General features: G+C 41.6%; 1 protein-coding gene across 1 annotated transcript; it reads right to left on the bottom strand.

Moving 5' to 3' along the window:
• Nucleotides 1-5,157: 5,157 nt before the first annotated feature.
• On the bottom strand, nucleotides 5,158-7,860 carry tspan34b (tetraspanin 34b). Its single transcript, XM_076080049.1, has 7 exons — nucleotides 7,804-7,860; nucleotides 7,150-7,365; nucleotides 6,023-6,097; nucleotides 5,826-5,933; nucleotides 5,603-5,734; nucleotides 5,386-5,478; nucleotides 5,158-5,214 (listed from the first exon to the last, which is right to left on the bottom strand). Exons 1-7 carry the CDS (start codon nucleotides 7,858-7,860, stop codon nucleotides 5,158-5,160), a joined length of 738 nt encoding a protein of 245 aa, XP_075936164.1.
• Nucleotides 7,861-12,830: the final 4,970 nt, after the last annotated feature.

Here is a 12,830-nt window from a genome sequence, read left to right as displayed (position 1 = left end):
CTTTGAAATTTCAAAAAAATCCACATTGCTTTTTTTTAAATAATAAATGGGACATTTTTGTCCAGAGTGAGCTCTTGTTTGTAACTATTGCCAACTAGCTGAACTTACTGTTTGCCCAAAACGACAAAGAAACATGAAATGCATCATTTCTGTGTGCCAAAAGGAATAATGTGAAATGAACCAAATGGAAAGTTTTTCATTAAGTAGATCTTTTTAGTCATCTTTTTTTCCTTTCACATGAACTCAACAACAGAGTGGATTTAAAATAAATGTTTGCTCCCCTGGTGCAGGGGTCCCCAATTGGTGGACCGCGGTCCGGATCCGGACCCGAAAGACAATTCGGAATTAAACATATTAGGTAATGAGTTTGTAATTTAACCGGCGCAGTTTATTCAGCCATTACGGCACTTGTTCAGCGGTGCAGGAAACACACCGACCAATGCTTTGTATATCACATCAGGTGATGCAGCTCAGCCAATCAAATATGGGTATTCTGACAAGTTTCCTGACTCGAGAGGTTTGCACACACCGTGACACACGGGGCTGAGACGAGGAAATAGAAAGAAGAGCAGGAATATTGCGGTAATCAAAGAAGTTATCTCACATGACGTTCTCCAAAAAGAGAAACGTGTTCAGAGAGAACAGAATTTATAAGCAGACTCTTATATGTTAGTTCTTACCACAGGCAGTTAAAACCAGTATCATATGTTCAGAAACCGTAACTATTGATAAAAGCGGCAAATGAAGCGCACTACGAGACAAAGAACAACTCTTTTGAACAAACGTACCCACTCACATCTGAAATGAAGACACAGAAAATAAACCTAAGAGCCCAAAATGATCAGAATCCTAACACATGAATTCACTGCCCAACAAGGATGTTAACAGAGAGGATAGAGCTGAAACAAGTGTTAATAACCACACATAAAGTCCATGCTCACTGATTTATCTTGTTAGAAGATGAGAAAAATATAATATTGTGGCTTTTCTATTGACATCACTTCACACCTGAATGAACTGAATTTAAAGCTGCAGGACAATTCAGTGGAATCATTTTTTCTAAAATGAATTACTTTATTTTAAGATGCACATTTTTGAAAAGCTTTCTGTTAAGACAGTTATTCTTTATTCCAGCCCTTATTGTACTTGAAATGAGAAGAACATTTATTTATGTATTATATATAATCCATCCAGTTCAATTTGAAAACTGAGAATAATAATTTGTTAAAATATAATTGATGTGTACTTTCTTCATTTGATTTGACAGTTGTTGACTACACAGAGACGTTGTTACTACTACTAGGCTTCTTGAATATATTTATATATATATGGCACTAAATAGCGCGAGTTAGATATTATTGTAATGTTCTGGACCTTTGACCGAGGAGATTTTCTCAATCTGGACCTTTTGGAATTTTAGTTGAATACCCCTGCCCTACACCATGCCTCTCCTCCGATCGGTAGATGTTCATCCTGCATCGCTCTTTTCTGTTCTTTAGGCCCTGTCCACATTACTCTGCTTACGTTTGGAAACACATATGTTTTGCTACGTTTACACTGAGCGGCCACACTACGCCGGAGTTTTGGAGCACCCTAAACGGAGGAGTTTGAAAACACCCCCGAGGTTGGAGGTGTTTGAAAACTCCGGGGTTGCGTTTGAGTGTGGACGGTCGGAAACTGATGTGTTTAGAAAAAATGACGCCCACACCCCTGTTCGCTACTGGATTGGTTCTTAGCAGCCATGACGTCGCCTTCCCTGATTCGCCACACTCACTATCACGTGACCCGTACCCGGAAGAAAACAAACTGGGCTACCAGTAATTCATTTTAACATGGATAATGAATTTCAAGCGTTGCTTGCTTTGTTGTCTGTACTAGCAGCTGTTGTGCAGTAAAAGTCTGCATTTCTGTGGAGGAAGCAGCTGTTATTGGAGCGATTAGCGAGTGGCGTGACCGGCGGCGTCATCAGCCCAATGGAGCGGACGTCAGAAGCTGTATTAAATGCTAATCGCGGTTAGCATTTCTCCATTGGCAGTAATGTTAAAATTAGCTTAGAAGCTAGCTAGTCGGACATGTTACATGATGGCTTGTTGTTTTGTATTCATGTATGTGTATATGGACAGTTTGTAAAGCCATATTTCATATTGTGTTTCCACAGTTTTACAAATAAGAAAGATTCACACTAAAGTCTTGAAACTCTTCTATGGATTCCATGGTCTTTATTTCAGGGATCTACTGTTAGCGATCTGCTAAGCTTTCCTGCACGAAGCAAGAGCAGAATAGAGTGAGAGACCTGTGTTGACCACATTTATGGACCCATAATCTAGTAAACGTTTACGTGTAAGTGTTGATTTTAAAATAAATTTGATGTGAGAGAGAGAGCCCTATGGGCCGTCTGAAGCCACAGTTAGCACTAAATGCTATTCAGAGCTACGAGTGAGAACAGACAACAACAACACGGAGGAAATGAGTGAGAGACGTGTGTTGACCACATTTATGGACCATAATCTAGTAAACGTTTACGTGTAAGTGTTGATTTTAAAGTAAATTTGATGTGAGAGAGAGATAGAGAAAGACCCGCAGCGTTGTAACTAAGTCTGAAAAATAAAACTTCTAAAACTTTCCACGAACTGTCTGTTTGAGTTTATAGAGGACTATTTTAGAGGAAGATCTTAAGTATCAAATACAACCTTTCATTAGACTACTTTATTACTCCATCGTATTTTTTTTAACTAAGCAACCAATCCACTTCCTGTTTACACCGTCACGCGCATGCCCAGTGTACGTTAATGGTCACGTGATGTCCGTCTTCGAAGGTTGCCGTGTGGATGCAGGTCGAAAATGATGCTGAAACGCCCGTGTGGACGGAGATCGTTTCTATTTGACAAATCTGCTTCCAAATAGAAACGGAGTAGTATGGATGTAGCCTTAATGTAACGTTACTGTAGCGATGGAGCCTCTCCCAGCTATTAACAGACTGTTGTGCTACCAGGTGTTGGGGTCTGACCATGTAGCCTCGACATATGGAAGAAGTTCACACTAAGGTGTGAACTCGTCACGCAATGCAACACTGTGGTCTAATTGGACGGGACCAGGGATGCCAAAGCAGGACTTCTGGTTTCACGGCCGGAAGCAGCTCTCTTACAAAACTACCGAGCGCGCTTGAACGCACCGCTTATCCTTTGACCTCCGTCGAGCTAGGAAGCACACGCAACGTTGCTGTCCTTAAAAAGAAATCCTAGGTTTAACAGTTTTAGATTCGCTGGACGTATCTACTGGACTGTTTATTTGTTTTTGTTTTGTTCGCATCCTGGACGAGGAAGCGAACCATTTGTTTCGGCTATGCACCGGTATGGCGGTGTGTGAAAAATGTATATCATAAGGGAAATTAAAACCGGTATACCGCCCAGCACTAAATGAATGGATATCAGTCTAATGTGTGGCTGGCTGTCGAAGGCTTTTCTTTCTGGTCTCGGCTGTTCCCGTCTAGTGGTGAGATGGCGACATCTACCTGTCGTTTTCGATTTTACACACATTAAAGTATAAAAATTGTTACTCATGAAAACTATACAAAAGTGTTCATCCTAGATGTGGATGAATTGATATTCTTACAACAAATTAAACATCCATCTATCTCACACAAGCAGGTAGTAACTCATCCTTGTGGTGCAGCCTTTAGAGCTTCTATTCTGCTTGATAATGGAATTAATAATAAATTAGCATTCTTTAACTACACACAAACAATTGGGGTGTAATAACTACTGCACAATGAAGCTGGGAAAGAGTATAGTGTGGTTCCCATGTTAATCATTAATGTGGTGTAACATACAGATGTCATTTTAATGTTTTGATGCAGTATTACGACCCCTCCCTTCCACTAGGGGTCTGTGTCCCGTTTGGCGTCTCTTTTCCACCTTTCAGGACCACAGACACCACAAAACTGATGGCAAGCATTTGATTCAAATTATTCAAATGTAACACCGATGCCTGGCAGTCTACTCCCAATGTATCACAGCATTAGGCATTTTAACTAGTGCTCAGTCTGTTCTTGCATTAACCCGCGCACTCCAAAGACCACAAGCGTCTCCCCATTATAAGGAAGTCTCTTTCCAGACTGTAAAGCAGCAAATGAGGCCAGAGTCCAAAATGATTCACAGCTAAATCATGTGGACAAAATGTTTTTTGGACTCACAGCTTCCCTTAATGGTGGATGCTCCTTTGCAAATCCAAAAGTTAGCCTATCTAAAAGAAAGGGTAAACGACATTTGCTCCAAGTTACATATTAACATCTGCCCTTGTATTTCTTATCAGGCTAAATAAACCACAACAATTAGCTCAATCCCAATTCAGATAAATAGTGTGGTCAATGTGATCTTGTCTAAACAAAATCCTGAATCTCCTGGAAAATCAGAGCTCATGTTTCCACTGTTTCAAGTGACACCTAGTGGCACGAATATGCAGCCCACTTGTAATTTAAACTCAGTGGCGGAAAATGTACTCTTAACTCTCATGTGCTTGTAGAAAAACACATTTTTGTCAGATCTCTTTTCTTGTTAAAGCATGATAAAAGAGAAAGTAGAAGAATATTTTGTAGCTACTGTTAGCAGTTGGCAGGTCCTCCCTGCCCTTCAAAACCAATGCAAGATGTCACACATGCACATGACCAACTCAAAAACTCACCAGGGTCTAGAAATACTTTTCACTTTATTTCAAAATTGATCAGCATACAACATACATAGCAATCTTGCATCACATCTGTTGCTATTTTACATGCTGCGTCATGGCAACAACATGCCCAACATACCAGCCTTTGTTTCATTATCACAATGGACGCAGGTATTATGTGATTCTTCATTGACTGGCCATGTGTTACAGGTGAAGTAGGCAGTGTGTAGCTCGTTTTACAAAGTGAAGTGTTCTTAAGAAATAATTTACATTCATACGCGGCATCTGTTAGATAGATTTAAACGTAGTAAAAATAGATTTGTTATGTCATTCAGTAATTCTGATTGCCCGAGATATGACATTAACTGCCTTTAATGATCGCATTTTTTTTGCTAAATAAAGGCATAGCCCTTCGCTCTTCTAGAGGCAACAGAGGAAGTAGAAAGATCCCAGTGATTAAAATGATCCTTCCAAGGCCTTCACCGTTTGCAGTTATCCCCTGGATTTTATTCTGCAGAAAAGGCTCATGGAAACAGCCATGGCACATATCTGGGGAGAACATATGTATTAATAAGACACGCAATTAAAAGTAAAGTAAGACAAATGCGTGCAATAAAAATAAAGGATTTATATTTTTTCAATAGTTAATCAAGTGTTGATTTTAACTTGGAATATATATCCTTGGCCTAATCGAAAATGGGATGAGAGATAAGCTCGTACCTCCAGAACTGCAATTCCCAGGGCAACTGCCACAATGACCACTGTGTTGTCGTCAATCAGCTTCTTGATCTTTGGGAAGCACCCAGTAATTGTCTGAGGAAAGTAAAAAGAGGTAAAAGAGGTAGAGAAACAAGTTATATAAATTCAAAATGTGTTTTGGATCATGCCATTGGATGCTTTCGTTGTTTCTACTTCTTCCAAGAGCCCATACCGTGACACTGTCAGCCACCGTTTGGTTACATGGGCTGTCAATGCCTAGGCAGCACTGTGGTGGGTATTGCTCGCCGTGGTCCACATAATATGGAGAGTCCACGAAGTCTGAGGAGTTGTAGAATCCACAACATTTTAACTAATGTGGGGGACAAAAGAGAGCACGTTACATAAAGCATCAGTGAAATGGTGTGAAAACGATCACATTTTTATTCAGCAGAAATACATACCGAGCTCATTGTAGTATTCCACAGTCCCGTGACGTCAGGATTCTTCCCGTAGTCCTTCCTGATGTTCTGAACTGCAGCTGCGCCAAACTTGGTAAACAACTCGTCTGCCTAAAATGCGAGCATACAGGAGCGTTTCTATACAAGTACCGGAAGGCAGCACCTGTCACGATGGTGGAAAAGTTCCTTAGTTGACTTACCAAGGGTCTGAATACCAAGATCACCACAGCTCCTGCAACCTCCGCTATGAAGACCACCAGGACTATGATGAAGAACTAGTGGGAAAAAAAGTATGTTACATATTATTTACATAATAATAACATAGCGTAACTAAACAATAGCGCATCCCCTCAGCAGCGTAAACTCAATGATTATTTATGGTTTCACACAGGACACGACCAGCGGTTTCCTGGGTGAAAATCCTGTGTTTGTTTGACCCATCCTCAAACACCATTCGTGGACTTTTTCACTTGTTGTATGCCACATAACTTTCAATAACGATCACTCAATATACTAAGTCACTTGAACTGAGTGAATGCAAAAACATCCACATGTCAACTTATCAGTGGTTGGCAAAAATGTATAATTCAAAAAGAATTTCAGGGCAACTTTTCGTGGCATTTCCGAGAATTTGTTTCCATTTATTTCACTGTATGAATTCCTCATCAGTCTATAGTCAATAGCCACATTAAGTGTGTTTCCTTCCACCTTTTTAATGTCCGTTTTCAGTTTGCACATTCAAAAAGTGTGAATGCTGGGAATTAGAAAAGAAAAAAGAAAAACTGTGACAAAATGTGACAAAGTGCAACGAAACAAGACTAAAACTCTGACTAACAAAATTCTGACATACATGAAACATGTAACTTAAACGTCACTCTGGAGACACAAAAAAATAACGGCACCAAATCAGCAGACGTTCCTCAAAATAATACATGAAACACATAAATATCATATTCCTGTCATGTTTTCCATTGGGTTTCTGTAGTTTGAGGTTTGACTGGTGCTCTTTTAATACATAATCTCATGGCACCCTCTTCTGGTCCAATGTCTTAATGGCAACCAACTGGAAAATTTGCACCGCCAGCAGTTTATCTCAACATACCCAACTCCATATTTTCACATATCTGTAGTGAATGGAAATAGGAAAACACATCGATTCTATTTTAAGCCCATTTTCTGGCAATTCTGTTTAAATTTATACCCAATCAATACCACTCTATCTTGAGAGTGGTTTTGATCTTCTCATCTAGCAAAAAGAGAATAACTGTGTTATTAAAAATACTGACTAATCCCGTAACCCTCTATAAAGTAGCGGACAACAACCTACCAGCAGCAGCATACACGTGCTCTCTCTGACGGCTCCACAGCAGCCCAGGAAGCCGATGACGAGCAGGAGCGCTCCGATTGCAATCAGCAGGTAGCCCACGTTGAGCACCTGACTGAGCTCTGTCGGTGCGTTTTCAATTTTCCCGAGGAAGCTGAGGATGGAGCCGCTGTCCACCTTCACCCAGATCCCAACGCCCAGGATGGCAGCACCCGCCAACTGAGGGAGAGTGACGGGGGAGAAGAAGAGACAGGGTGAGAGGAGACGTGGGGAAAACCGAGCTGATTCTGTGTGTGCTGTAAAGGTCAGTTTACTTGTCCTGGGGATTACTACTCATCCCGCAAAAAGACAGATGTGGACATTTACCAAGCAGGGAGGGTTTAATGAAAGATGAGATGCATTGTGGGACTTGTAGGATCTAGCTTTTTGGATCTTGGATGTGTGATATTAAAATTGCTTTTGAATAATGTTCTTCAACTGATGTATTTCTGACAAGTAAAAAGGGATTAACAGTTGGACAGCCGTACCATTTGTTGGCGCACTTTGCCACAGTGCAACCTATACCCGTGATGCACACAGAGGTCAAATGTAAAAACGGCAGAGTTTTCTGTGGAAAGTTCTGTTCAGAAGTACTTCTCATGAAACATTAAAACTTACAAAGATAATGCCATTGAAGACAAACATCATGACTTTGAGGAATCCAAAGCATCCCATTTTTGCTGCGGCTTGTTCTACCTATAGATGGAAAAAAAGGAGAGAAAAGACACAGTCGATCAATACTGCACAGCATTTGTTGACAGCGTTGAAGTTATTTTTGTCTCATGAAAGATTTTGTGTGACAATTTAATTGTGTGACCTTTTTAAATACGCTTAGTCATTCATCATAACACCAATCTAACACCAATCTGTTCGCACATCACACAGTCATTTGTGTGCACTGCATCAGTTATCTGGATGACATGTGGCCCTAAGTTTCAATGTGTCATCATGCACTGCCAATTAGGTGACACATTAACAGTGGGATTGTGCCGTTTCCTCTGTGAGGTGGAAGGAAGGGAGAGAGCAGGGGAGGGGGGGGGGGAGGGGGGGAACACCTGCCTTTATCCCCAACTCCTCACCTTCGACCCTTTGTGAGCTTAATAACTTATCTTTCTCAAACACTCAAGAGTGCTCGGAGCCTTTCGGTTTACACTCTGAGGACATTTACTGTACACATATCACCTTACGGGGAACTCGGGTGAGGGCTTTGTTTAGTTTAGAATTAATGGGAGTAGAGCGGCGACGTTTGAGGAAGTAAGACTCACTGTATTTTCTGGAAAGCCTTTCACTGAAGCCAGTATGCAAACGAGGAAAGGATTCAAACTCATGGAAATGCTTCGCCCCTCTGCATCTTTCCCCTCATATGCATTCAAATTGAAAATGCTTTGATACAATACTCGAACATCATAAACCCATGGGCTTCACGGTCGAAGTAACGCGGACACGAATGCAGTAAAGACACAAATACGCCAGTGTGTGCGTATTTGCATGGAAAACTTTGTGGTCGGCCGGCCGATCCATCGCGCCCATAGCTTGTTTAGACTTTATGGAGCCGATAGTTGTAGTGGCGTATTAACCAATGGAGGTACACGGCAACACAACAGCCTATTATATACCTCCATGTCTGTTGACACATGAATACACAACACGTTCTCTTTAGTGTGTTCACACAGATACTCAACATGTATCTGTCTTCATCATCTCGTCTCCCTCCTGCCTCCAAATCTTCTCCTCCCACTCCCCTTTTTACAACCTCCACTGTTCTCGCTTCAAGATTGCCACTTCCAAATTCGTGTGTGTGTGTGTGTGTGTGTGTGTGTGTGTGTGTGTGTGTGTGTGTGTGTGTGTGTGTGTGTAGACCTCCCAGAGGGGAAACAGTGCCCTTTGTTTGTCGTGACAAAACAGGCAAAGTGTTATTCCCAACGACAATGACTGAGCAGAACCCAACCGTGTATTGGGATATCCCTCATGGCCTCCACGCCTGCTGTTCAATTACAACCGGTTATTTTCATTCCCTTCAAATCTACCGTAAATGTCCCCTCAGACAACATTTTGAAATAACAAATATATATATATAAAAAGAAGTGTCTTGTCATTTCTTCTTAGCCTTCCTTTGCTGTTACAGTAAAGCTGGTCCTCGTCAAGTTAATCATACATCGGGAGGTCAGGATGTCAGCAGAAACATAACAAGCTGTTGCCTTGACTCCTAAAACTCCCTCTATCACCTCTGAGCTCTCCACTTCCTGGTGATGTATTAAACGAGCACGAGTCACATGCAAAATCTCAAAAACGTCCCAGGAGCGACTGAAAAAAAAAAAGAAGGATGTAGTGTCCACATCCAACACACCGAGGAGAAGCTCTCATTGTTAACGCTGCACTGTGCGCGTGTGTTCAACGCCAGGAGTTGCGTGCACGGTCCGTGTTTGTTGATCTTGGATCAACAACAACAAAAACTCTCGTCTCTGACAGAGCTTCCATCAAAAAACACACACACACACACACACACACGGACAAATCTCAAAGGACGCCATTGAGCAGAATAATTGCAGGCAGGTCTCAGGGGACAAAGGATCACTGTTGCATGGATCCCTTCCTTTGTTGGTACGGCACTCGAACAATTTGGTAAAAAGAGACACGGACGAGCCAGCGACATAACTTTGAATCACAATCGGTCCGCGTCACTCTTACCTTTTCAGAGGAAGTTATCCAAGGACGCGCTCCGAGGCCGGCTCACCGTTGGGGAGTCTCCCTTACCTTCAGCTGGTGATGGAGGCTGTTGCGGTGGGAGCAGACTGCCAGAGAGATAACAGGAGCACAGCGGGCTATTATTCGTCTGTGCTCTGGAACAATGACCCACAATACGCTTCCTGTGCAGAGACTCTGAGTTACTTGTTTTTTTCTCCAGCTTTCTGCTTTTAATTTTAAGGATGTCTGCTATAAGTACTGGGAGGAGGGAGGGGGAGCAGGTGGGCGTGACCAAAGCAGCTGCGCGGTAACCACCACACATCACCGTGGAGAGAGAGACAGGGTGTGTGTGTGTGTGTGTGTGTGTGTGTGTGTGTGTGTGTGAGTGAGTGAGTGAGAGACCTTTCAAGTAAACGATTACCTTGACATAGAGAACAGTGACTCGATTTCTCAATTAAAATATTTAAATTAGTGTATTTACAGGAAACTAATTAAAGAAGGATCAACCCAAACGAACCTCTCAGAAATGAATATCAAAAGCGTGAGTCAAACATCATAAAAGGGACAAAAAATGGTCTCTGCATGATCATTCAGGGACATTTTTTTAAAGACTGGTAGTGCTTAAGTATTATATTTTTTAACATTTGCATGTATGAAAATTTGTGGGGTTATTAATTGTGTCTTCGAATCGTCGTAAGATTGTTCCAGTACAAAGGTCAAACAAAGCTAAGTACTGGACAATGATACTGTTGTTTTGTACTTGTGTAGTTAGGTGCGATAACTGTTTGGTCTATCAAAAAATTATCAATTCTAGAGTAGGGTTGGTGTACTGGGGGGTAAAACAAATTTGAATATATATTAAATCAGCATATAGCCTACTTGTGGAAAAAAGCCTTTGTTGACTTTATAAACACACATAGATCTATTCATTGGAACTGAGTCTCCACCATCACACTGGTTCCCTCGACAAAAAGCCAATGAGATTTTTCCATTTTTAATCATTGTGGAAAAAAGTTATGTGGCAAACATGAGTTTATAATACTTACACGTTTTCATTCAGCAAGATATATACAGTATGTATATATACACACAGTATATATAGTACATAGTATATATATACACATCGACACAGGTAAATGTTGGTGGAATACTTAGCGGGAGCCCAAGGCAGGAGATGGTCATTATCCCTCTGAGACATACAGGACTAAACCAAATACTCAAGAATAATAAACTGTGAATTGTCAAACATGGACCAATCGACAAAGAAACAAGGGAATTGGGATCAGGACCTAATCGATGGAAAACATAATATTAAATTGGGGAATCTGTAAGTAAATGGAATCAAGGAAAGTCCACAATCGAATTAATTACTTAAGATCAACAGCAATCATGGAGAGAATTCAGGTTTAGTTATTTTTATATTCATTCATGTTCCTGACAACCTGCCGCTCCACACTCCACTACATTAGGTGGCGGTAATCTGCCTCTCAGCTGGTTTGCTAATCTCCGAAGAACAGCAGCACCGCACTACACCTGCCGCCCCTCGGTGTGGGTGATGGCGGCGACATCAGCAGGACGTGAGCGAGGAAATCCTCATCGGCAAAATGCGCGAAAATGTAAAACGAGAAGTAACAACTCCTTTGGAGGCGGTTGAGCACGACTGCTCCGTGAATGGATCAGAGACAGGCAGTTGGGCAGAAATGGATTATTGTCAAGGGAGTGAAGAAGAGAATGAGGGGGTTATTGGGGGAAGAATGAAAATCAAGGCAATCGTGTGAGTGGGAATAAACGAACAAGAGCTGACAATAATGAGAGTTCAAAAAGTGAGACTACGCATTTGGGAAAAGGAGCCCTCTTGAAGCTGCTGTGGCTTCATAACACTGTGGGAGGAGGGAAAGAGGCAGTAGTGATTCCAATTAGAAAACCATGGCAAAGATCCATCTAAACCCTCCAGCTACAGACCAACAGCACTAACATCTAATATCCGTAAGATAATGGAACGGATGATAGCAGAAAGATTTTCATATGAGCTTGAGAAGAGAGGAATGCTGGCCAGTGGTTTTAGGAACACCATGGACTGTGATAAGGTTAGAGACTGAGATAAGAACGGCTCAGGCAAATAAAGAGTCAGTCATTGCAGTGTTTTGTTTTTTTTTACAGAAAAATGACATGATGTGGAAGGAAGGTTTGCTAATTAAGCTGCACAAAATGGGAATAGGTGGGAGAGTTTATAACTGGAGAAAGGATTTTCTGTTTGGAAGAAAACTTCAAGTACGGATTTGGTCAGACATGTCAAATCAATACATAGTTGATAATGGTATACGCCTCAAGGTAGTGTGATTAGCCCGCTACTCTTCATCATTATGATTAACGACATATTCACAAAGGTAAAGTAGCTATAGGTCGGTCTCTGTTTGCTGATGATGGAGCGTTGTGTGAGAAGGAAGGAACATGGAAGATGCAGTCAGAAAAGTACAAGAAGCAACTGATGAGGTGGTGGAGTGGGGGTGTGATTGGGGGTTCAGGTTCTCAGTTGAAAAACCGCAAACGGTCTTTTTCACCAGGAAAAGAATCAAGGACGGGATGAAGCTAAGGATGTATGGGAAAGACTTAGAAAGGGTTGGAACGTTTACATTTCTGGGAGTTATTTTTGATTGACGGTTAACATGGGCAGACCGTATCAGGAGAAGAGAGGAAAAATGCCAAAAAGTAATAAATGTGATGAGATGTGTGACTGGTAGGGAATGGGGAGCCAGTTGTTCAGCATTAAAAACCTCGTACGTGATAAGATCTGTGTTGGATTACGGCAGCATAGCAGACGGATCAGCAGCCGAATCTCTTATTGGTAAATTGGATGTGGGGTTCGTGACATCTATATCATATTCAAAAGAGTGTCAAAGTTACACGGGTAGGTGGTAGGAACAGGAGAGAGGAAACGGTGTTGATAAGGTTTACGGTTG

This window comes from Anarhichas minor, unplaced genomic scaffold, assembly GCF_050575085.1.
Source record: "Anarhichas minor isolate MPS153535 unplaced genomic scaffold, ASM5057508v1 ptg000007l, whole genome shotgun sequence".
Lineage (NCBI taxonomy): Eukaryota > Metazoa > Chordata > Actinopteri > Perciformes > Anarhichadidae > Anarhichas > Anarhichas minor.
The sequence above is the reverse complement of the archived record's forward strand: the minus strand, read 5'-3'. Positions and strand labels throughout refer to the sequence as shown.